The following is a 25,341-nucleotide window of genomic DNA, read 5'->3' as shown; positions in this document are numbered from 1 at the left end:
CTTCGTGGTTTGTTGATTCGTGGGATACGTCGTTTGACGTTGTAATCGTTTTTCACCACGAGATAAATCCGTGGTTAGATTAGGGTTTCAAATTGTATTTGTTTTCCTTTGTAATCTGTAATTGTTGGAAAACGGAACGATGACGACGATGAATCAACATCGAAGAACGGAGTTGGAGAGTAAAGAGGGCAGCGAGGTGCCGAGGGGCGAGACTGGTTGGGCAAAGGTAGGGCCGAGGAGCATGGCTGGCGAGCAGGGGCTGGGCGCGCCATGGGCTGCGCGTGCGTGCTTTGCGCTGCTGCGTGCCCGGCTGGAGTCGCGCGGCCGCTGCTGCCGTTGCTGCTGTTCTCGTGCTGGATCTGCCGAGGTTGCTGTAGCACCCCGTACTTTTCCTTATTGAGAAATAGTGTCTTAACACTAATGAGAGTACTGAGATGTCGAAATACGAGGCTATTTTTTTTATGACCAAATAAGACAGATTGTCTTTTAAATAGTGATACGAGTGAATAAACCAATGATAGAGTTAGAGTGAAGAGATTTGGGAAATGAGTTGAGATAGAGATGCTGATTGAATTGAGCTGAGATTTTATTTTATTTCCAACTACCGGGAATAGAGTTACCGGATACCGAATTGTCAGAGTTTGACTGCCCTATTAAGAAAATAGGAATAATGAGTTAGAAATAGAGTCGAGAAAGAAATAGTGAGGAACCTTGATGAAAAGAGTCGGTCTGAGAGACGTCTAGTTTGGTTGTGTTTGCCGACTGCTTTGATGTGATGTTATGTGAATTTACGTGACTGATTGATTATGTGATTTATGTGACGTGTGTCATTATGACCAAGTTATTACGATTTTTATTTGAGACCTTAGCACTTGGAATTTTGATTAAGTTTTCAAAGCAAGTGCGGTTTATTTTTACCGAGAAATCGAATGATGTCGGTTTATGGAAATTTTTCCAAGCATAATATTTTTTTTAAATTATTTTTCCTACGAAGAGGAATATTATAATTGAGTGAGTGCACTAATAATAGTGCTATAATTATTATTTTGGTCACATGAATAATTATACTATGGTATTTTATTAATGAGTGACATTTCCATAGTTATTGTGATTTTTATTTAATCACCCTTCTCACACTTTATTTTAATTTCACTACCATATGTTATATGCCTTAAATGACTAAGTATAGAGTTTGAGAGAGTAGAGATTGAGAGTATATTATGGAGAGTGTAGAGATTAGAGAGAGATTAGAGAGAGAGAGATCATCCATTAATTGCAAATATTCTCCAAGATTTGGAAATCTCCTTTAAAGATCACAAGATCAAATTCAATCTTGCAAAGCCAAACCTCTCTCTCCCTCACTACAATTTTCGGCCATCATCTCTCTCCCTCACACACATTTTCTCCCAACACACACTCATCTTCTCCATTTATCAATTCCACCATTTTCCTCCATTGATGGAAACCTTCGAAGCTTCCTAAAATATTACCAAACACTTCAAATCACTCTAATATCCTCCATAAACCTATTCTATCCACTTATAATCAAGAAAAACCTTGAAGAAGAAGCTCCAAAGTAGAGTGAGAAAGTGAGAATTTTGGTGAGAACTTGGGTAAGTGGCCATGTTTTTTTTTAAATTCTTGCTTGAAGGATGTTGTGTGAGTGTATTCTTGAAAGATGAAGCAAGAAAATCACCCCTCCCTATTTTCCATAATTTTCGAAAAAAAAGGGTCTCCATCCCTTCAAAAAATTTTCTTTTTCTTTTCTTGATTTGGGGTGAAAAATGAGAGTTATGTGATGTGTATTGATGTTTGATATATGTTGTGAAATATGTGTCTTGAGATGTGATACTTTGATGGAAGTTAGTTTACCCAAAAAGGGGAACTATAGAGTCAATGAGTTAAATGATGAATTGATGAGGTAAATGAGTCTATGAGATGTATATGATGATTATTGATGGAGTAATTTGAGTATATGATGTCAATTGGAGTTTTTGATGTGAGTTAGTTTACTAAAATTAGGGATATGTGTATACATGCCCTTATTGGTGAATTGATGGTTTTGATGTGGGATTAATTGGTTAAAAATGAAAGATCTATAAGTTGATTAAAGATTTGTGTGTGTTTGTAAAAAATTTCAAAGAGTTAGTTTAGTAAAAATTAGGACTTTCTAGTCTATGTGTTATTTAAGTGGTTTTGCTTGAGATGTATGTTTTTAAGCATGATAGTAGTGTTTTTGTATATTTGATTAAGTCTATTGTAGGCTAAATAAAATTTTGGCTTATTTTAGTTTGTATGAAATTTTGAGTTTTTATATGATGTGAGTTTGATGCTTTATAAAATAAGGTTTAATTGCTCTATGATCATTATGAGAACTTTATCCTTGTTTGTTGAGAGTTTTATGTTGATACATGGATTTTCTATAAAATCTAGTTTATATGATAAAAAGAGAGTAAATATGTGAATAATGAGTTATATGATGTAAATGATCATATTTGAGTATTTGAGAAATTTCGAGCATGATATTGAAAAGGAATTTGTTAGATACGTTCGTTGAAATGTTTTCTATGAGATTTGAGTTGATGATGAAAGACAAGAGTCGAGATTGTATATTACGAGTATTTTGATGTATTTGAATGTTTTTAAGTGCTTTAAGTGCTTAAAATGAGTTTTGATGAGTTTGCATGGTTTAAATGTTGAGTTGAGCATGTTTGTTTGTGTGTATGTTTCGGAGTCGTTTTTCACGACGCGCTGACTCACTGTTTGCGAGGGGTTCTTGATACCCAAACACCCTGAAAATTTTATGGTAAGTATATTTGAGAGTCTTGAGAATACCGGTAAAATTTCAAGTCATTTGGACTTCGTTTGCTATTTTTATAAAATGTAAAACTAAAACTGCTACGTTCTGCCGAATTGTTCGGTGAGTAGCCAATAGAGTCATCGTTTCCAGTAGCTTTCCTTAGCATTCTGGAACCCAAATTTTTATGGTTGAGACCTGAGTGTCTTAGCTAAGTTACCACAAAATTTCAGATCGTTTTGACAACGTTTACTATTTTTAAAAAATAAAACTTTTCGATTGCTAAAAACTGCCGAATATGGTAGACTGTAGTAAAACAGTCATATCTCCTAAAATACTTGGAGTTTTTGATCCTACTTTTTTTAAATGAAACTAGACTCAAAGAGGTTTCTTTTGGTATAAGTTACGACCCCAGGAGAGTTCTGTACAGAGTCTGGTGAGGTTTTAAAGTTGAGTCAGTGCAGAGTAAAGCTTGTTTTCGACTTGTCTATGTGTGTTTTTAATATGCTTAAGTGTTTATACTTGTTTATGTGCTTGTTTGCTATGAGTTTGAGTCGAGTTGAGAGTTAAGTCGAAAATTGGACGTGTGAATCCTTAGAAGCCGAGTATACCTAGGGATTGAGTTATAACGGGTAAATAGACGTTGAGTGAGAAGTTAAAGTAAAGAAGAGATTGGATTTGGAAATTGAGTTCTGACTAAGGTTTGTTTTATCACATGAACCTTCGATGACGATGACGATGTGATGATGACATATGAAGGCCCGAGCGAGACGAAGAAGTAAGTTGCCTGATTTCTTTCCAGAATAAGCGAAGGACTTCAGGTGGGCAATACTTTGAGTATACAAATATTATACGAGCTTTCTAAAATGATTTGATGATGTTATGAGTTTAACAAATGTTTTGAGATAAATGATATTTGAGAACTGTTTGACTTGCCGATTTTTGTTGATGTTGAGCTTGTATGTTACCCTCTACTGATGAGATGAGATGAATTCGGTCCTGCTACAAGTGGGATTTTGTGCACAGAGGTGACTGTGAGCCGTCTTCGGGTCGGCCGGTCACGGTACTTGAGAGGGAGGCCTACTTCTCAGTACCTTTGATAATAACGAGTTGTAGATGTGGTGCATACATGTTGAGATCTTTGACTGCAGTCGTTTCTTTATGATATCATGATTATTAAAACTGCTTACACAGGTTAATTTACGCTAAATTTATTCCTGTGTATTGCTGAGATGGGGCAAGTTTCAAACCTATAGCTCTAAGAGCACATTTCTTGTTTTTCGGCGTTTGCTCACTGAGTATTATGTACTCATGCCCTGCATGTATTTCTAAATGTGCAGGCTAAGCGAGGAGCGAGATTGGTCTGGTGCTAGTGGGGGAAACGTTTCAATCGATGTAATTATGTTTTCGTATTGCCTTCATGTTAATAGAGTCTTGAGGATTGAGATACTTTGTTTTCTTTTGAAATCAAGCAATTTACTCACGGTTATGTGTCTTCATACATGTAATCGATTCGCCTTTTGCTGCGATACTCTGCATTTTATGATACCTTATGAAAAATGAGCTATACCCGTTTTGTTTTTGTTCGTGAAATTCCTGATAATTAAAAAGTTATAATGACGTTGACGATTTTACCCTTGGGTTCATTTATGATGATTTTCCTTAGCATGCTTTGATGCAAGCTTCCGCTTGATGTTCGACCTATTCTTCTTATCTTTTATTCTTTTAAAAATAGTCGTATCGATACTCGTACCCCACTATCACTAGTGTCGGGAATCGGGCTGCGACAGGGTGGTATCAGAGCAGGTCATCTGCTCTGAGTCTATTGCTTGACTGAGTTGAACCTTTGATTGCTTCTACTCTTTAAAATTGAGTACTAGTCTAATTTGAATTCTTAGGCTAGTTTGAGAGTTAGTTCGAAACGAAACCCCAGCACCCCATCTCCTCCGGCTTAACGAGGTAAGAGGTTGATGTTGTTTCTTGTTGCTTTCCTGTTGAGAGTTGAGTTTGGTTCACTAATGAGTTATGTATTGTTTTGATGGCGGAATTGCTTGAGGTGATGGATTCTGATAGGAGGCAGTTGTTGTGCCCCCACTTTCCGAGGAGCCGTTTCCGATTGCACCTCCACCCCCAGCTGATCCGATTCCATTTTCGTCTAAGCCTGATGTTTCAGAGCCGATTGTCTTCGAGACGTACTCCCCGGTGATAGAGCATGATCCGTTCTCTTTTCTATCACTTATTTCTTTTCCCAGCGCTGATTTACCGCCTTGGGATTGGACACCGACGTTGAGGATGAGCCGAGCGACGATAGCGTCTACCGACAGATCGACGAGTACGAGAGTCAGGAGTCAGAGCCGAGCGAAGAGACGGAGCCGAGCGAGGATATGGAGGTCGATGATGCGACGAGGAGGATCTCGGGAGACGATGGCTAGTGATCACGTTTATCTCATAGGCGCGTACATATGTGTAGATGCATAGTTGATATATATATATATATATATATATATATATATATATATATATATATATATATAGGTAGAGAAACATAGTATAGTGTGTATGAGTAGATAGCATAGATCTATAGATGCTTAGTACTTATGATGCTTGTATAGCTAGAGCATCATTTTAGTGTTAGGGCCTTTGTACATAAGACCCTACTTTTGTGAAAGACCTCGAGAGAGAGGCAGTTTTCCCTATATATATATATATATATACATAGATGTTGATGATTAGTGAGTTTCACTTTCCTTATCAGAGATTTGAGATTGATGATGTTGATGCATGATGATAGACGAGAAATAGAGTGGACGAGAATTTTGTGAATGTTGAGATCACATATGAGATATAGAAGTGAAATGAGAAAAATAGAACTTGTATTTTGAAATGACGAACGGCTAGTTTCGAGGCCGATGGTTATATATTTCTTTTTCCTGTATAGTATGCCTCCGAGAAGAAGAGGGAACAGAAGGAACATAAATCGAGAAGAAGATGAAGAAGAAGGAGCAGAGAGACCAACCGTTGAGATAATATGAAGAGAGTTAGAGTTTTCATCGGAATTATAGGGATAGCTTAAGGGAGTACTTAGAATACTAACGCAGACGTTGGTTCAAGGATGCACAGTTCAGAGTTGACGACGTCAAGGGCGTTCTACACCTGTTGCTACTACTACCGATGGAGTGGCAGAAATAGGGAATTTACCCAACATCGCAATTCATAGACACGACCCTAATAAGACGAACGTATTATGGAGACTTCAGGGGATGCATAGATACTATTGACCAATTGTACTTTGAAATAGAGGTACTTTCACCGGGACCGCGTTTATCATCGCTAGAGTAGTCATGAGAGTAGATTTATTAAGTCCCTATCCCGCTTGGTCGTATTTGAATTTTTCTGCATCCATTTGAACTCCTACAGGAGATGAACTATTTGCTATTGAGAAATCTTTCCAGATCCACTGTGTTCGAGCCTAAGCCGTTTGTGTTGGAAATCCTTACCCCTTGCTTTGACAGTGGACAATTTATTCATTTTCCACTTAGTGGATTGCTTCTACTTCCAGTATTGATTTACTCCCATCATATCATATCTCAGTTTTTATTCTGGATTATGTTCTAGCTTTTGATCTTACCTTGATTGTAACTTCTTCATTATCCTTGAAATAGCACTGGCTGTTATGGAATCATTCCATTACTTGAGCTCGTCTTGTTCAAGATCAGACATTTTTCTTATTTCATTTCATCACATCCTATTCCCTATCACATCCGACAAGAGTTAGGAATGTCTAGGTGACTAGGATAGTATAACAAAGAGAGTGTTTGGAAGAAACACGATTTATGTGAGCAGTCGTAGAATATATTATTACGGGACGAGCACAACTTTTCGATTATGGATTTTCTTATATTAGCCAAGTATGCAAAAAGCTAACCAATTCGAGGATGAGAAGAAGTGATGCTAAGCCAGAGTAGGCAAATAGCAGATTCAAGGAGATCGAGATGACAGATTAGAGCAGATAATGTTTTCACGATAGCAGACTGAGATGACGACTAGTATAGATGTAGCATCGTCGTAGTATTAGGGGATGTTTTATTATGCCCCGCAATTAGTAAGAGTTCTCGAAAGAGAAAACTTTGTTATATATCTATATGACGATGACCAGAGAGTCTCTATGCTTGAATAGAGCTTTGATCTGATGTTGCGATGAGAGACATGAAATCTATCTTTGACGTTGAGTTATGAGAATTGAGAAAATAATATGATGTTGAGTAAGAGTCTTATGATTTGTGAGTTATGAGAATTAGTTCTAAGGTTGATATATGTTCCCTTAGACTTTTACCGAGAAAGAGGAACCAATTGAAGAAAGAAATTGAGTTGTTAATATGTGATAAGGTAATAAAACCGTAGCTGAATACGATCGTCTGTTTCGTGACTTGGTTCGGTGTACCACATATCGAGAAAAGATGAACGAGAAGATGTCAGAATTGTTTCGATTAGGTTTGAGGCAAGAAGTACGAGACGATTTAACGAGTCAGAGTGCGGTTATGTGTACTGAAGCATTAAATAGAGCATTTGATATAGAACCGGCAATGCAGCCAGAGAACGCGATTTAAGCTTCAGCACCCCAAAAGAATTAGAGCACTCCAACGTGCAATCTAACTTTTTCTAGACGAGGGCAAAAAGGAACGAGAAAATGAGACGACCGAAGTCAATACCCCAAGGAGCCGTGGCAGAGTCAGAATGCGCCACCACAATATCAGAACTGAGACAAACGACCTTATGTTGGCCCAACTGCCCCAGCAGCAGTAAACCTTCAAGAACCGCGAGGGATATCGCCTTGTCGAAGAGCAATAAATTACACCTGAGAGAATGCAAGATGAGACAGAATAGCTATTACACCTGCGGAAGGGTCGGACACTACTCGAACCAGTGCCCGAATCGTCAGCAAAGTGGAAGCGGAGGACGATCGAGTCAGTTTCGGCCGCAACTCAAGGCGATGAAAGGAATCCTACCGCTACCTCTACCACAGCGACAACAGCCAGCCTACCGACCACAACAGTCAAGAAGGCAACCACCAGCCCCGCAGGCGAATCAACCGCATTATCAGAGACTGTTCGCGCTTGAGCAGAAAGCACCGGACAAGAATAGAGAAAATTTGTCAGATATAGGCGAGTTGAAAGGTGTGCCCATAGTGTTCTTGTGCGACACCGGATATAAAGCCTGCTCCGCAACGTCTAAGAGTAACTACACCCATAGGTAGAACTACTACGGTTTAGCACGTGTGCCCTAACTTAGAATTTAAGTTAGAATCGATTAAGCTCGAGGCTAGAAACCTAAGATTAATGCCTATGTGGCACTTGGATATAATTTTGGAAATGGATTGGTTAGAGGAAAACCATGCGAAGATACAATACAAGGAGAGACGGATATCTTTTCAGCCACCTGGCCAAGAACCTACTTCCTTCATTGGTATTGAGGGAAAATGGAAGAAGACGCCGATCATCTCGGTACTGCAAGCAAGGAACCTCTCGCGAAGGAAAGATAGAACCGCGTACGTTGTATATCTGAACCAGAGAGAGGAATCCAAGGCAAACGTTGATGACGTACCCGTCGTGCGAGAGTATAAGGATGTTTTTCCTAAAACTTTACCGGGATTACCACCTGATCGACAGCTTGAGTTTACGATCAATTTAGAGCCTGGCGCCGCACCGACGTCGAAAGCGCCGTACAGAATGGCCCCTACAGAGTTGCAAGAGTTAAAGCTGCAACTCCAAGAACTTCTAGTTATGGGCTTCGTTCGACCTAGTGTTTCCCCGTGGGGAGAACCGGTTCTTTTTGTTAAGAAGAAGGATGGAAGCTTGAGGTTGTGTATCGACTCTCGAGAGTTGAACAAGCTAACCTTGAAGAATAAGTATCCGTTATCTCGAATCGATGATCTGTTCGATCAACTACAAGGAGCGAGCACTTTTTCAAAGATTGACTTGAGAACGAGATACCATCAGCTGAAGATACGATCGGAAGATATTCCGAAGACAGCATTTCGTACGAGATAGTGGAAGATTATCAAGAAGCGGCAGATATTGCCATCCCGAATGAAGAAGACTGTGAGTGCTTGATAGAGAAGGATTGAAGAATGAAATCCCGAGCGAAGTTCGTGACACCCCTTACACCGCACATGCAGAAAGTACGAAAATGTACCGAGACTGAAACGACACTTTGATAGGAGAATAAGAAGCGAGAGAGGGCATCTTTCGTAGAAAGATGTTTGACGAGTTAACGCGTGAAGGCGCCACTTTGGCAACCTTATACAAATTACACTTATTAGAGACTTCCACAATAGAAGTGGGACCACATAGCCATGAACTATGGCATTGATTGGCAAAATCGAGAGAAAGAAACTCAACAATTGAGTAATTGTGGATAGATTCTTTTGACGTTAGAAACAATGTTTATGTAAGTTTTCCCCATCTCTGGGGGTATGTCATTTTCGAGTTAACGAAGAACTCAAACCGAGACGTATAGGATCTTATGATATATTAGAGAAAGTAGGCTCAGTAGCCTATAAACTAGCGTTGCCTCTGAGCTTCGCGAACGTCCATGACGTTTTCCATGTTTCTCAACTGAGAAAGTACGTGTTGATCCAAAACACGTCATTCATCGAGAAGAAGTGTCCCTGGAACCAGATCTGAGCTACGAAGAGAGACCTGATGCTATTCTGGACCGGAAGATCCAACAATTGAGGAACAAGTCGATTCCTTTGGTGAAAATCCAATGGAGACATCACGGTCAAGAAGAATTAACATGGGAACTTGAAGAGAAGATGAATGAGAAGTACCCAGAGCTTTTTCCCGAAGGTGAATAACTAAAATTTCGGGACGAAATTTTTTTTAAGGGGGGTGGGATGTAGCACCCCGTACTTTTCCTTATTGAGAAATAGTGTCTTAACACTAATGAGAGTACTGAGATGTCGAAATACGAGGCTATTTTTTTTATGACCAAATAAGACAGATTGTCTTTTAAATAGTGATACGAGTGAATAAACCAATGATAGAGTTAGAGTGAAGAGATTTGGGAAATGAGTTGAGATAGAGATGCTGATTGAATTGAGCTGAGATTTTATTTTATTTCCAACTACCGGGAATAGAGTTACCGGATACCGAATTGTCAGAGTTTGACTGCCCTATTAAGAAAATAGGAATAATGAGTTAGAAATAGAGTCGAGAAAGAAATAGTGAGGAACCTTGATGAAAAGAGTCGGTCTGAGAGACGTCTAGTTTGGTTGTGTTTGCCGACTGCTTTGATGTGATGTTATGTGAATTTACGTGACTGATTGATTATGTGATTTATGTGACGTGTGTCATTATGACCAAGTTATTATGATTTTTATTTGAGACCTTAGCACTTGGAATTTTGATTAAGTTTTCAAAGCAAGTGCGGTTTATTTTTACCGAGAAATCGAATGATGTCGGTTTATGGAAATTTTTCCAAGCATAATATTTTTTTTAAATTATTTTTCCTACGAAGAGGAATATTATAATTGAGTGAGTGCACTAATAATAGTGCTATAATTATTATTTTGGTCACATGAATAATTATACTATGGTATTTTATTAATGAGTGACATTTCCATAGTTATTGTGATTTTTATTTAATCACCCTTCTCACACTTTATTTTAATTTCACTACCATATGTTATATGCCTTAAATGACTAAGTATAGAGTTTGAGAGAGTAGAGATTGAGAGTATATTATGGAGAGTGTAGAGATTAGAGAGAGATTAGAGAGAGAGAGATCATCCATTAATTGCAAATATTCTCCAAGATTTGGAAATCTCCTTTAAAGATCACAAGATCAAATTCAATCTTGCAAAGCCAAACCTCTCTCTCCCTCACTACAATTTTCGGCCATCATCTCTCTCCCTCACACACATTTTCTCCCAACAGACACTCATCTTCTCCATTTATCAATTCCACCATTTTCCTCCATTGATGGAAACCTTCGAAGCTTCCTAAAATATTACCAAACACTTCAAATCACTCTAATATCCTCCATAAACCTATTCTATCCACTTATAATCAAGAAAAACCTTGAAGAAGAAGCTCCAAAGTAGAGTGAGAAAGTGAGAATTTTGGTGAGAACTTGGGTAAGTGGCCATGTTTTTTTTTAAATTCTTGCTTGAAGGATGTTGTGTGAGTGTATTCTTGAAAGATGAAGCAAGAAAATCACCCCTCCCTATTTTCCATAATTTTCGAAAAAAAAGGGTCTCCATCCCTTCAAAAAATTTTCTTTTTCTTTTCTTGATTTGGGGTGAAAAATGAGAGTTATGTGATGTGTATTGATGTTTGATATATGTTGTGAAATATGTGTCTTGAGATGTGATACTTTGATGGAAGTTAGTTTACCCAAAAAGGGGAACTATAGAGTCAATGAGTTAAATGATGAATTGATGAGGTAAATGAGTCTATGAGATGTATATGATGATTATTGATGGAGTAATTTGAGTATATGATGTCAATTGGAGTTTTTGATGTGAGTTAGTTTACTAAAATTAGGGATATGTGTATACATGCCCTTATTGGTGAATTGATGGTTTTGATGTGGGATTAATTGGTTAAAAATGAAAGATCTATAAGTTGATTAAAGATTTGTGTGTGTTTGTAAAAAATTTCAAAGAGTTAGTTTAGTAAAAATTAGGACTTTCTAGTCTATGTGTTATTTAAGTGGTTTTGCTTGAGATGTATGTTTTTAAGCATGATAGTAGTGTTTTTGTATATTTGATTAAGTCTATTGTAGGCTAAATAAAATTTTGGCTTATTTTAGTTTGTATGAAATTTTGAGTTTTTATATGATGTGAGTTTGATGCTTTATAAAATAAGGTTTAATTGCTCTATGATCATTATGAGAACTTTATCCTTGTTTGTTGAGAGTTTTATGTTGATACATGGATTTTCTATAAAATCTAGTTTATATGATAAAAAGAGAGTAAATATGTGAATAATGAGTTATATGATGTAAATGATCATATTTGAGTATTTGAGAAATTTCGAGCATGATATTGAAAAGGAATTTGTTAGATACGTTCGTTGAAATGTTTTCTATGAGATTTGAGTTGATGATGAAAGACAAGAGTCGAGATTGTATATTACGAGTATTTTGATGTATTTGAATGTTTTTAAGTGCTTTAAGTGCTTAAAATGAGTTTTGATGAGTTTGCATGGTTTAAATGTTGAGTTGAGCATGTTTGTTTGTGTGTATGTTTCGGAGTCGTTTTTCACGACGCGCTGACTCACTGTTTTCGAGGGGTTCTTGATACCCAAACACCCTGAAAATTTTATGGTAAGTATATTTGAGAGTCTTGAGAATACCGGTAAAATTTCAAGTCATTTGGACTTCGTTTGCTATTTTTATAAAATGTAAAACTAAAACTGCTACGTTCTGCCGAATTGTTCGGTGAGTAGCCAATAGAGTCATCGTTTCCAGTAGCTTTCCTTAGCATTCTGGAACCCAAATTTTTATGGTTGAGACCTGAGTGTCTTAGCTAAGTTACCACAAAATTTCAGATCGTTTTGACAACGTTTACTATTTTTAAAAAATAAAACTTTTCGATTGCTAAAAACTGCCGAATATGGTAGACTGTAGTAAAACAGTCATATCTCCTAAAATACTTGGAGTTTTTGATCCTACTTTTTTTAAATGAAACTAGACTCAAAGAGGTTTCTTTTGGTATAAGTTACGACCCCAGGAGAGTTCTGTACAGAGTCTGGTGAGGTTTTAAAGTTGAGTCAGTGCAGAGTAAAGCTTGTTTTCGACTTGTCTATGTGTGTTTTTAATATGCTTAAGTGTTTATACTTGTTTATGTGCTTGTTTGCTATGAGTTTGAGTCGAGTTGAGAGTTAAGTCGAAAATTGGACGTGTGAATCCTTAGAAGCCGAGTATACCTAGGGATTGAGTTATAACGGGTAAATAGACGTTGAGTGAGAAGTTAAAGTAAAGAAGAGATTGGATTTGGAAATTGAGTTCTGACTAAGGTTTGTTTTATCACATGAACCTTCGATGACGATGACGATGTGATGATGACATATGAAGGCCCGAGCGAGACGAAGAAGTAAGTTGCCTGATTTCTTTCCAGAATAAGCGAAGGACTTCAGGTGGGCAATACTTTGAGTATACAAATATTATACGAGCTTTCTAAAATGATTTGATGATGTTATGAGTTTAACAAATGTTTTGAGATAAATGATATTTGAGAACTGTTTGACTTGCCGATTTTTGTTGATGTTGAGCTTGTATGTTACCCTCTACTGATGAGATGAGATGAATTCGGTCCTGCTACAAGTGGGATTTTGTGCACAGAGGTGACTGTGAGCCGTCTTCGGGTCGGCCGGTCACGGTACTTGAGAGGGAGGCCTACTTCTCAGTACCTTTGATAATAACGAGTTGTAGATGTGGTGCATACATGTTGAGATCTTTGACTGCAGTCGTTTCTTTATGATATCATGATTATTAAAACTGCTTACACAGGTTAATTTACGCTAAATTTATTCCTGTGTATTGCTGAGATGGGGCAAGTTTCAAACCTATAGCTCTAAGAGCACATTTCTTGTTTTTCGGCGTTTGCTCACTGAGTATTATGTACTCATGCCCTGCATGTATTTCTAAATGTGCAGGCTAAGCGAGGAGCGAGATTGGTCTGGTGCTAGTGGGGGAAACGTTTCAATCGATGTAATTATGTTTTCGTATTGCCTTCATGTTAATAGAGTCTTGAGGATTGAGATACTTTGTTTTCTTTTGAAATCAAGCAATTTACTCACGGTTATGTGTCTTCATACATGTAATCGATTCGCCTTTTGCTGCGATACTCTGCATTTTATGATACCTTATGAAAAATGAGCTATACCCGTTTTGTTTTTGTTCGTGAAATTCCTGATAATTAAAAAGTTATAATGACGTTGACGATTTTACCCTTGGGTTCATTTATGATGATTTTCCTTAGCATGCTTTGATGCAAGCTTCCGCTTGATGTTCGACCTATTCTTCTTATCTTTTATTCTTTTAAAAATAGTCGTATCGATACTCGTACCCCACTATCACTAGTGTCGGGAATCGGGCTGCGACAGTTGCCGGGACCAGGAGCTGAGGATGCACGCCGGGGCTGTGCGCCGGGCTGGCTGCTGTGCGCGCCGGGCTGGTGCTGCTGCACGCCGGGCTGTGCGCCGGGCAGGCTGCTGCTCGCGCCGGGAGGCTGCTGGTGCGCCGGGCAGGCTGCTGCTCGCGCCGGGAAGCTGCTGCCACGCCGGGCAGGCTGCTGCCGAGTCCGTCTGGCTGCTGTCAAGGCGTGGTGGCGGCGGCGCCTAGGGTGTCCCGAACCCTAGGTAGGCGCGAGTTACAAGAAACCCTAGGGGGCCCAAACCCTAGTTTCAAAGACGGGCTTGTTTTGAAGCTTTTTCGGGCCGAGTTTTACTTTTGTTTACAAAATGTAATAGTTTAGTGTTGGGATTCCACGAATGGGTCACGAAGAACTTTATACTTTTAATTACTGTTCTTTGCATGCCGTGGTGTTAATCCTTTATGCTCTTTGCATGTTGTTTTGTCTCTGCTTGTTAATATGTGTTTATTAACTGCGCTTAGACAAGCATGCTAGGTTTATCGTTTTCTTAAGCATGTTTTTAGAATTCTGTGAGCATGTTTTACATGTTGCGTTCTAGATGAGCATGTTTAGGATTATGTGTTGAGCATGATCAAACCTTTTGAAAGAAAAAAGGACTAAGCTGTATTGATAATTTTATAGATGATTAAAAATTATTTAGTTTTCCACATGCGGTCTCTAGACAAAATGATTGACAATGTGAGTAAACGTCCACCCCACGTGGCTTACTTCATGTTTGTTCTTTCATAAGTTTGTCAGATGAGATTTCTATAAAAATATTTAAATCCATTAAAGTAGTGGGAGTTATGCAGTAAACGTCCACCCCACGTGGCTTACTCGTATAATTTTTCACGAGTACTTTAGATGATGGATTTAAATAAGATAACTAAGAAATTAAATTGAATGCGGCATGGTCCGAGTGAGTATGTCAAAATTCGAGAATTTAATTTCAAAGTTAAATTGTGGTTATTTCTAATTAATTTTATTCTTAAAATTATGTAGACCTCCACATGCGGTCTCTAGACAAAATGATTGACAATGTGAGTAAACGTCCACCCCACGTGGCTTACTTCATATTTGTTTCTCATAAGTTTGTCAGATGAGGTTTCTATAAAAATATTTAAACCATTAAAGTAGTGGGAGTTATGCAGTAAACGTCCACCCCACGTGGCTTACTTGTGTAATTTTCACAAGTACTTTGGAGAATGGTATTAAATAAGATAACCAAAAAAATTAAATTGAAAGCGACATGGTCCGAGTGAGTATGTCAATTTCGAGAATTTAATTTTCAAGGTTAAAATGTGGTCATTGCTTAGATATCATATCAAGTACAATGTACAACTCCCCCACGGAGTCCCTTCTTGATGATGATATGGTCTAGTTAAGGTGCCAACTATTAATTTCTTTTGTCAAAAGGTTAAGTTGACATGGAAATTAAATGACTAGGTGAATAGTCTGGTTGAGGGGTTCGTGTGTAAACGTCCACCCCACGTGGCTTACACATGGGATTCTTTGAGCGGTTGGAGGTTTCATTAATATTGTTTTATCAAAAGGTTACAATATTATTGTTACGAATTATGTGCTTTATGTTCGTTACTTTCAGATATGTCTATGTCTCTTATTGTTTATTTATTCTTGCACAAAGTCTTTTAACCGGTCCACATATATAAAATGGAAACGCAGTTTTTGGATTTCTATCTTTATCACAAACTAACACATTTTTTGTGTTGCTTACTACTCCACGTTCTTATGGTCCGAACAATGAGTTAACTGATGAGAAAAAGGAATTACATAAAAGGTGGCATGAGACGAATAATGTGGCTATATGCTATATTATGAGTATAATGTCACAAACCTTGTAGCTCCAACATCAGGGCATGGACGATGCTATTAGCATCATGCTGAATCTCAAGAAAGTGTTCGGAGAGTCGGACTGAGCTGCTCATTTAAATTTGATGAGAGTAATCTTGTTATTTTATGAGTGAGCACAGCTCAGTGCACGAGTATGTCATGCAAATTTTGACGGACTTGACTTGCTCAGTGGGAGTATCGACGGTGAGGCAAAAAGTCGATATTATCCTGAACTCTCTTCCCAAGTCTTTTAATTAAGAACTTCCGTCTCAACGCTGTTATGAGCAAGAAAGATAATACTCTTTTTGAGTTGTTGAATGCTCTAGTTACGGCTAAGGAAGTTGTGGGAAAGAGATGTGCAAGCACTTGTTACTGCCAAAGGAGAGCCATCTTCTTTTTTGAATGACGGGAAGAAGAAGGGTCCAAGGGGCAAGAAAGACAAGGGAAGTAGTGGGAGTAGTGGTGTGATAAGATTGAGTATTGAAGATTTTTTCAATCAATACTCAAGGCAAAGGGTTAAGGTACTTCACTTGCTATAGTAACTGAGACATATCAGCTCATTTTCTACTCAGTTGTGAGTAGTGGATAACGAGAGAAACTGATAATGATTGTTACACCTTGCATGGCCTTTTAAGCTGACAAGGAAGCTGAGAAGTGATGAGATGATTGTCTTCATAGGCAACGTGACTAGAGTCGCAGTTGTTGCAATTGAAGCCTTGTCTTTAAGTTCTAAAGACATAGTTTAGTTTTTGAGAGTTCCTTATCATGTTCCAAAATTTTGAATAGATGGATCTTATGTCATTTTTGATAGTGGTGTTTCTATCATAAGAAATGACAAAGTTGTCTATTCTGGTATTTTGAACATCTCTCTTCATACTATAACTTGTCTACAAAATACCTTTATATTGCATTTACATCATCGAACAAAAGAAAGATAAAAGTTAAGGCTAATCTCTCATGAGGATCTTACACATATATTGATACCCTAGATTAGGTCACATCTATCTTAACAGGATCCAAAGGCTCGTGTCTAAATAAGTACATTGGATTCAATCCAGGTTGTACTATTTCGAACCTGTGAATCCTGTATAGAGGAAAAGATGGAGACCAGGTCATTCATGACAAGGGGGATAAAGGGCCAATAATGTGTTAGGAATGATCTTTTCTGATTCATTGTCAGTGTTTGGGATTCCAACCCAGTTTACTACACCATGTAATCCTTATATAAAATGGTGTGGTGGAGAGAAGAAATAGGTCACTCTTGGAAAAATATGTCCGATGATGAGTTATGCATCTTTGCAATTAGTCCTAAAGAATCAAAAGGTGGTTATTAGCAATGACACACGATTCTTAGAAGTGGACTATGGGAATAATTACTAATCCAAGTCAGATAGTGTGTTTCAAGAAATTGAAGAGATTAGACAGGCGATTCCATCACCCAAGCCAAGTGTGCAAGAGTTTTGTACCACAAGACACTGCACGCACTGTTGACACACATGTGCCACCACAGATCCATTGTAGTGGGAGGGTTGTGGGACAACCCGATCGATTTATGTTCTTGGGAGAATCTTTGGATTCAGTCCCTGGTAGTGAATATAAGAGAATCGACCCAGATATCTACTTGGAATTAGTGGAAGACGAGAATGTAGATTCTTGGCACACCTCAATGGAGCAATCCATTAAGAATATGGGTGTATACTAGAAAATCTTGCTACCAGGAGGCAGTCATGCCTTAGGTTGTAAGTGAGTATGCAAGATAATGACAGGCCCGAATGAGCAAGATCGTAGCTTCCGAAGCTAGACTGGTGGCGAAAGGTTATGCCCAGTGTAAGGGTATAGGTTATGATGATATTTTTGCCAGTACCATGCTCAGAACATTCGGATCATTTTACCCATAGCAGCTCACTTAAACTATCGAGGTTACGTGAGGGAGGGATAGAAACATCTCGTGTCAATCGCTCTCGTGTCATCAGTGATGTGGTTTATCTTGCATTTTATGTAAACAATATCCTCCTAATTGGCGACAATATGGAGCTATTGTCAAGACATAAAGTAATGGTTATCCGAACAGTCTCAGATGAAAGACTAAGGAGGTACAGTATACGTCTTTGTGATCAAGGTTATAAGGGATCACTAGAAAAGGATGTTAGGCTTATCTCGAGTGTCTTACATTGATACTGTGAATGCTCGTTTTAGTATGAATACGTCCAAGAAAGGATTGCTACCTTTTAGATATGGCGTTCCTTTATCTAAAGACTATGTCTTAAGATGCCTGTTGAGGTTGAGGAAATGAAGGCAGTATTCTACGTTTCCGCAGTAGATAGCTTCATGTATGGATTACTATGTACGAAATCTTATATTTGCTATGCAGTTAGCATGGTTGTAAGATATCAGTATAGTCCTAGTTAAGGACACTGAACTGTGGTAAATTATATTCTCAAGTCCATGACTAGAGAATAAGATAGTTTACCAGTTAGACAGTTTAGTTCCTTTTTGGATTATACGATTTCGGATTTCCAGGCTGACCGGAACAAAGAATAATTACCTCGAGCTATGTGTTTTCCTTGGGAGGTAAAACCTTTTGGTTTGACCACTACCTCCATGATCTAAGGGTGGTTCCTAGTTTGCGTGAGAGCATCACCTTCGTGATACCTCAAGTGCAGTTGCAAACTCTAAGGAATCTTAGAACCACAAGGGGTCAAACACATGGAGAGTAAGTACCAAGTTATACGATTATTCGTAAATCGAGGTTATGTGCTCAAAGAATAAATTCTCACATATTGGAGAAACCTACTGATCTTTTCACAAAAAGCTTATCGCAAATGGTCATTGAAAGATGAGAATGCGATTGATGCCAGATTGATGCCACCCACTTAGGAAACTTTAAGTATAAGTGGGAGAAGTGTTAGGTGATTGGTAAATAGACGCATTGTATACTAAAAGTTTGCTTTAGTATAAGTGGGAGATTGTTGGATTTGTATACTGAAAGCAAGAACGTTTTATGCTTGTATACAATGTTTCCTAAGTTCACTATCTAATCTCCTATCTGATTGTGTTCATGATTGCATATGTATGTTCTTTATCTCTGTATAAGTAGATTATATGGTGTGTTGTAGATCACAGAAGACCATATAATTGGAATAACCTTAAGAGATATAATATGATCACAGCCGAAATAACTCTAGGACAAGTTATTGGTTTAGGCTGCAGTATAGATGGAAGTAGTTTGTCTTGGCTACTTGTCTATACTGGTACGTCATTACGTATTGATAGGACCACAGTTGAGATGTATTCTTCTATCTGACTTAAGTGAAGAATCAAGATCTCGGTGACTTATAAGATCTTAATACTAATAAGTATTCAGATATATATGTTAATTCGTATATCACTTTGACTTACTACGGGTGAAAGTTATATACTAACTCGAGTACTCTGTATCTTGGGTGATAGCGGTTAATATATGATATTTGATTATCTGTATTAGTACCCGTATCCGGTATAGGATAATGACATCCCCTTAAGGAGCTCAATAAGGTTTATTACGCTAAACCCTGCAGGTTGATTAAGTTCAGGCGTAATAATAAAGTTTGAGTGGTACTGCTTAAGGAATTATTAAGAGATTAATTAATTTAAGCTGTCAGAGCTCTAATTAATTAATGGATGTCGGATATTTTAAATACGGAGATTTAATAAGTCTAAATACAAGCCCCCCGACTCATCACCGGCAATAAAGGGGTAAGTCAGTATCGGTTCTCTAGTGGAATGAACTGATATTTATAAATTAATTATGGTCTGGGCTGACCATAGATAAATTAATTTATTTGAGGCCCATCTTTATTCCTTGTATCTGGTCCCTGGACTGGCCCAAAGACTCCTAGCCCTAGTATAGAGAGAACACGCCTCCTACATTATTTCTGGCGCCTCCTACGTATTTAATTCTATTAAATACAGCTGTCAGCTCTCAGGAAAATAGACTGATAAAAAATATTAGGTTTTTGAGAGAGCTGTGGGGCGCAGGGAAAATGTGTGGAGCATTCTCTCTTGGGACTTTCATAGATCGTTGTCCATCCAACGGTGAAAGCTGAGCGGGATACAGTCGAGAAGATCAGAGCTGGAGTCAGTTTTTCGCAGGAAACCAAGTTCTGGCAGTCTCCGTAAAACGGCCATAACTTCCTCCACAGAACTCCGATTCAGACGAATCAGGCGGCCACGGAAAGCTCTTTCAAAGACGAAGAAGTCGTATTTCTGCACAAAATACGATTGGAGGTCGTTTGAGGGGTCAAACGGAGCGTTAAAGTTGGCTGACCTGTTCAGCGACAGATTGACGAATTCTTCTGAATTCTTCAGGTATTTCTGAACTCCAACGTGCAGCTGTTAAATTCATAGGAGCATGTTAGGATTAATCGTTGTATGATAAATTGATAATAATCCAAGAAACGATCATCGGGCAAAGCGGAACGTTAATTCAGTTTAATATTCCTTCAAAAGTACCACATCATACGAGAAATCGTAAACATAGGAGATGTGCTGGTTGAGAAGATCAATACCTTGGAGAACTTAGTTGATCCTTTCACAAAGAGTTTACCGCAGAAGGCCTAAGAGAAGCATGCTCGAGGGATGGGATTGTGGTTGATGCCACCCACTTAGGAAAACTTTCAGTATAAGTGGGAGAAGTGATAGTGTTGTAATAGCTAGTATTTAGACACATTGTATACTAAAAGTTTGCTTTAGTATAAGTGGAAGATTGTTGGATTTGTATACTGAAAGCAAGAACATTTTATGTTTGTATACAATGATTCATGTGTTCACTATTTAATCTCCTATCTGATTGTGTTCATGATTGCATATGTATGTTATTTATCTCTATATAAGTAGATTATATGGTGTATTGTAGATCACAGAAGACCATATGATTGGAATAACCTTAAGAGACATAAAATGATCATGAGTTTTTGGTTTAGGTTGCAGTATAGACGGAAGAAGTTTGTCTTGACTACTTGTCTATACTGGTACGTCATAACGTATTGATAGGATCACTGTGAGATGTATTCTTCTATCTGACATAAGTGAAGAATCAAGATCTCGGTGACTTAATAGAATCTAAATACTAATAAGATTTCAATGATATATGTTGATTCGTATATCACTTTGACTTACTATGAGTGAGAGTTATATAGTAACTTGAGTACTCTGTATCATGGGTGATAGCGGTCAATATATGATATTTGATTATATGTATTAGTACTCGTATCCGGTATAGGATAATGACATCCCCTTAAGGAGCTCAATAAGGTTTATGGCGTTAAACCCTGCAGGTTGATTAAGTTCATACGCAATAATAAAGTTTGAGTGGTACTGCTTAAGGATTGCAAAGAGATTAATTAATTTAAGCTGTCAGAGCTCTAATTAATTAATGGATGTCAGATATTTTAAATACGGGGATTTAATAAGTCTAAATAGAAGCCCCGACTCATCATCGGTAATAAAGGGGTAAATCAGTATTGATTCTCTAGTGGAATGAATTAATACTTAAGAAATAATTATGATCTGGGCTGATCATAGAAATTAATTCATTTGAGGCCCATCTTTATTCCTTGTATCTGGTCCCTGGGCTGGCCCAAAGTCTCCCTTGCCCTAGCTGGAGAATTCGCCCATCACAGTTCTGGCGCCCCAAGGACTGTATTTTGTCTATAAATACAGCTGTCTGCTCTCAAGAAAAATACACACGCTTTTAGGGTTTGAGAGAGCAGCACGTGAGGCGCCAACTTGAGAAAGTCGATTCTCTCTTGGGATCTTTCACAGCTCGTTGTCCATCCAACGGTGAAAGCTGAGCGGGATACAGTTCAGAAGGTCAGAGCTGGAGTCTTTCAACTCAATCACCGACAGCCTCTGTATACAATTCTCAAGTAAGTAATTCTAACTCTTATGTGCAGCACTTCAATTCATAGGAGCATGTTAGGAATTAATCGTTGTATGGTGAATTAAGATATCCAAGAAACGATCTCGTTGGGGCTATAATCCTTCAACTATCTCTTCCTAACTTCTCGAAAACTTTTGAAATTGAATGTGATGCTTCTGGTGTTGGGATTGGTGCAGTGTTGATGCAAGAGAGGCATCCCATCGCATATTTCAGCAAAAAGTTGAGTGGAGCGACGTTGAGCTACCCTACGTACGACAAGGAGCTCTACGTGTTAGTGCGGGCCTTACAGATGTGGCAGCACTATTTGTGGCCCAACGAGTTCGTTATTCACACCGATCATGAGTCGTTGAAGCACTTGAAGGGGCAGCACAAGCTGAACAAGCGACATGCACGGTGGATGGAGTTCATTGAGACGTTTCCATACGTCATCAAGTACAAACAAGGTAAGGAGAATGTGGTAGTCGATGCCCTTTCTCGAAGGTATACTTTGATCTCTACTCTCGATGCTAAGTTGCTTGGGTTTGAGTGCATCAAGAGTGTCTATGAGCATGATGAGGATTTTGGTGAGATTTATAGAGCTTGTGCACGATCTGCTAGTGGCGAATACTTTTGACATGATGACTATCTCTTTAGGAAGAATAAGTTATGTGTTCCTAAGTGTTCTCTACGAACTCTGTTGTTGCTTGAGTCTCATGGTGGGGGTTAATGGGACACTTTGGTATTGCTAAGACCTTAGCTATGTTCCACGAGCATTTCTTTTAGCCTTACATGAAACGCGATGTGGAACGCCTATATGGTCGATGAATTACTTGTAAGCAAGCAAAGTCTAGAGTGAATTCCCATTGTTTGTACACGCCTCTGCCTATCCCTACTACACCTTGGATAGATCTCTCCATGGACTTCGTGTTAGGTCTGCCTAGGACTAAGCATGGTCGAGATTCTATTTTTGTTGTAGTTGATCGCTTCTCTAAGATGGCACACTTCATTCCATGTCATAAAACTGATGATGCATCGCATGTAGCCGACTTGTTCTTTAGAGAAGTTGTTAGGTTGCATGGCATGCCTAGGACCATTGTTTCTGATAGGGATGCAAAGTTCTTGAGCTATTTTTGGAAGACCTTGTGGTGTAAGTTAGGCACAAAACTTTTGTTTTCTACTACTTGTCATCCACAAACTGTGGTCAAACCGAGGTAGTAAATCGGACTTTGTCTACGTTGCTTAGAGCCATTATCAAAAATAACATTAAGTCTTGGGAAGAGTGTCTCCCTCATGTCGAGTTTGCTTACAACCGTTCTGTTTACTCTGCTACTAAGTATTCTCCTTTTGAAATTGTGTATGGTTTTAACCCTTTGACACCTCTGGAATTGGCTCATTTACCCAAGAGCGAGCATACTAATATGGATGGCCAGCGCAGAGCTGAGTTCATGAGGCAGGTACATGAGAGGGCCCGAGCTAACATCGAGCGCCGCACACGGCAGTATGCAGAGCAGGCTAATCAAGGCCGTCGCAAGGTGGTGTTCGAGCTCGGTGATTGGGTTTGGCTTCACATGCGCAAGGAACGATTTCTAGAGCAGCGGCGTTCCAAGTTGCTTCCTAGGGGAGATGGACCATTTCAAGTATTGGAACGGATCAATGATAATGCCTACAAACTAGACTTACCAGGTGAGTATAATGTCAGTGCTACCTTTAATGTGACTGATTTGAGTCCGTTTGATGTAGGCGATGCTGTGGATTTGAGGACAAATCCTCTTCAAGAGGGGGGAAATGATGCAGTCCAGAGCAGAGCTCTGGATACCGCCCAGAGCAGAGCTCCGAATGCAGTACAGAGTAGAGATCCGATGCATGTTCCCATTGGTCCAGTGACGAGAGCTAGAGCTAAGACGTTCAAGGCTAACTTAATGGCTTTGGTGGAAGAGATCTGGAAGCAAGAGCTGAGAAAGCCGAATGGAGAAAGGCCGCCAGAGCAGAGTTCAAGAGTGGTAAATCTTGTTACCTACAGAGTAGAGCATACTGGCAGAGCAGAGCAGACCTGCAAAGCAGAGCAAACCTGCAGAGCTGAAGTGTTCAGAGCTGGAGTTTTTTTGAGCTGAAGATTCAGAGCTGGAGTTATCAGAGCTGAAGATTCAGAGCTGGAGTTTGCAGAGCTGAAGTTAGCCAGAGCCATGCTTTTCAGAGCGGGCGTTTTTCCAGAGTTGGTGCATTCCAAACCTACAGCTTACAGAGTTGGGTTTTCTCGCTAGTGATGTTTTAGCTTGCTGAGCAAGTTTCGTTGTTTCCTTTGCTTTATGTTGTTTCCTTCTTTACATTAGGGTTTACTATTGCCTATATATATGGCTGCTACTTGTTGGACGAAACTTGGCTGATTTTGATATATGATATTGTGAGTTATTCTCTCTCAAGTTTCTCGAATTCTTCTTGATTATTCCAAACAAGAATTCCACTATCGACGTAACGGCGAGTTCATCATCCCTCATCGCGTGTCATTCATCGTCCCTGAGTGGCTGCATCAACTGCACGTTGGGGTTTAGGGATTCGTTCGCCTAGATCATTTCGTGGGTTAGGTTCAGATATTTTGGGATACTCCATATTATTCCTTTCTGTTATTTATTTTCACGAATTTCTAAGTCTTCCGTGCATACATACTGGTTCAGCCTGGCAAAGTTCATTCCAAGTCCGGCGGGGATCACATCAGTCCAGGCTGTCCACAAGTATAGCATGTATTACCTCCAGTCCTTCCAGCTTTGCAAACACCAGGATGAACCCGATTACACTTAGAACAAGGTTGGAATATAGGTTACCATGGCCTCTGAATCCCTGGATTAAGGGCTCCTGGTCTCATTTGTCCAAATTGCCCTGATTGATTTTGCCCAAATTGTGCATTTCCATGCCAAGGTCGTTTGTCATATTGACGGTTATCATTTATATTATTATCCCATTTCCTCTTGCCTTTAAAAGACTGATCCTGGTTTTGAGCCGGCATTGGTTGTGTTGTTGTAACTATTAAAGTTCTTTCCACTGGCATAGCTGCTTCAACATCCAAAGCTCTACTCAATGCTTCGGCGTAAGATAGTCTACCATGGCTAGCTAATGCCATTCGTATCTCAGGCCTTAAACCACCAATAAACTTCTCAAATGTCTTCTCGTCAGTGTCAACCTGATCTAGTCCATACCTCGACATATCACAAAATTCCCTATCGTATTAAGTAACTATTTTCTTACCTTGCTTTAGATTATAAAATTCTGCCGCTTTCTTCTTCTGATAACTCTTGGGAATAAACTTTTTATATAATCGTGCTTTAAATTCCTCCCAAGAAATATTCCGAAGTTGTTGCGGAGTAAAAGACCTTCTACAAGTTTCCCACCAACGGTCCGCTGTCCCTGATAACTTAAATGTAACACAAGAAAGTCTCTCTCTGTCTGTGCATCTTAGAAAATTAAAAATACTCTCTAAAGCGCGTATCCAAGCTTCAGCTTCTTCAGGTTCGCCTTTTCCATCAAAAGTTGGAGGATTTTGTCAAAGAAATAATTCTTCAATTCTCCTTTCAGGTAGGGGTGGTGGGGGTGGGGTAGCTTCACTATCATCTTCATTCTGTAGGGCTCTTCGTCCCTTTCCACGAGGCTCCCTTCGTGGCG

The 25,341-nt window shown here is 38.9% G+C and overlaps 1 protein-coding gene and 2 long non-coding RNA genes across 3 annotated transcripts; all 3 read left to right on the top strand.

Moving 5' to 3' along the window:
* Positions 1-2,772: 2,772 nt before the first annotated feature.
* Positions 2,773-4,328, top strand: LOC130997094 (uncharacterized). Its single transcript, XR_009092956.1, has 2 exons — positions 2,773-3,618; positions 4,138-4,328. It is a non-coding gene; the product is annotated as an uncharacterized LOC130997094 (long non-coding RNA).
* A 6,653-nt stretch (positions 4,329-10,981) lies between these two features.
* LOC130997093 (uncharacterized) lies at positions 10,982-13,649 on the top strand. Its single transcript, XR_009092955.1, has 2 exons — positions 10,982-12,939; positions 13,459-13,649. It is a non-coding gene; the product is annotated as an uncharacterized LOC130997093 (long non-coding RNA).
* Positions 13,650-23,105: 9,456 nt separating this feature from the next.
* On the top strand, positions 23,106-23,798 carry LOC130998487 (uncharacterized). Its single transcript, XM_057923904.1, has one exon. The coding sequence runs from the start codon at positions 23,106-23,108 to the stop codon at positions 23,796-23,798; it is 693 nt and encodes a 230-aa protein (XP_057779887.1).
* The last annotated feature ends 1,543 nt before the right edge of the window (positions 23,799-25,341 follow it).

This window comes from Salvia miltiorrhiza, chromosome 8 (assembly GCF_028751815.1).
Source record: "Salvia miltiorrhiza cultivar Shanhuang (shh) chromosome 8, IMPLAD_Smil_shh, whole genome shotgun sequence".
Lineage (NCBI taxonomy): Eukaryota > Viridiplantae > Streptophyta > Magnoliopsida > Lamiales > Lamiaceae > Salvia > Salvia miltiorrhiza.
Note: the sequence above shows the minus strand (reverse complement) of the source record. Positions and strands in the feature narration are given on the sequence as shown.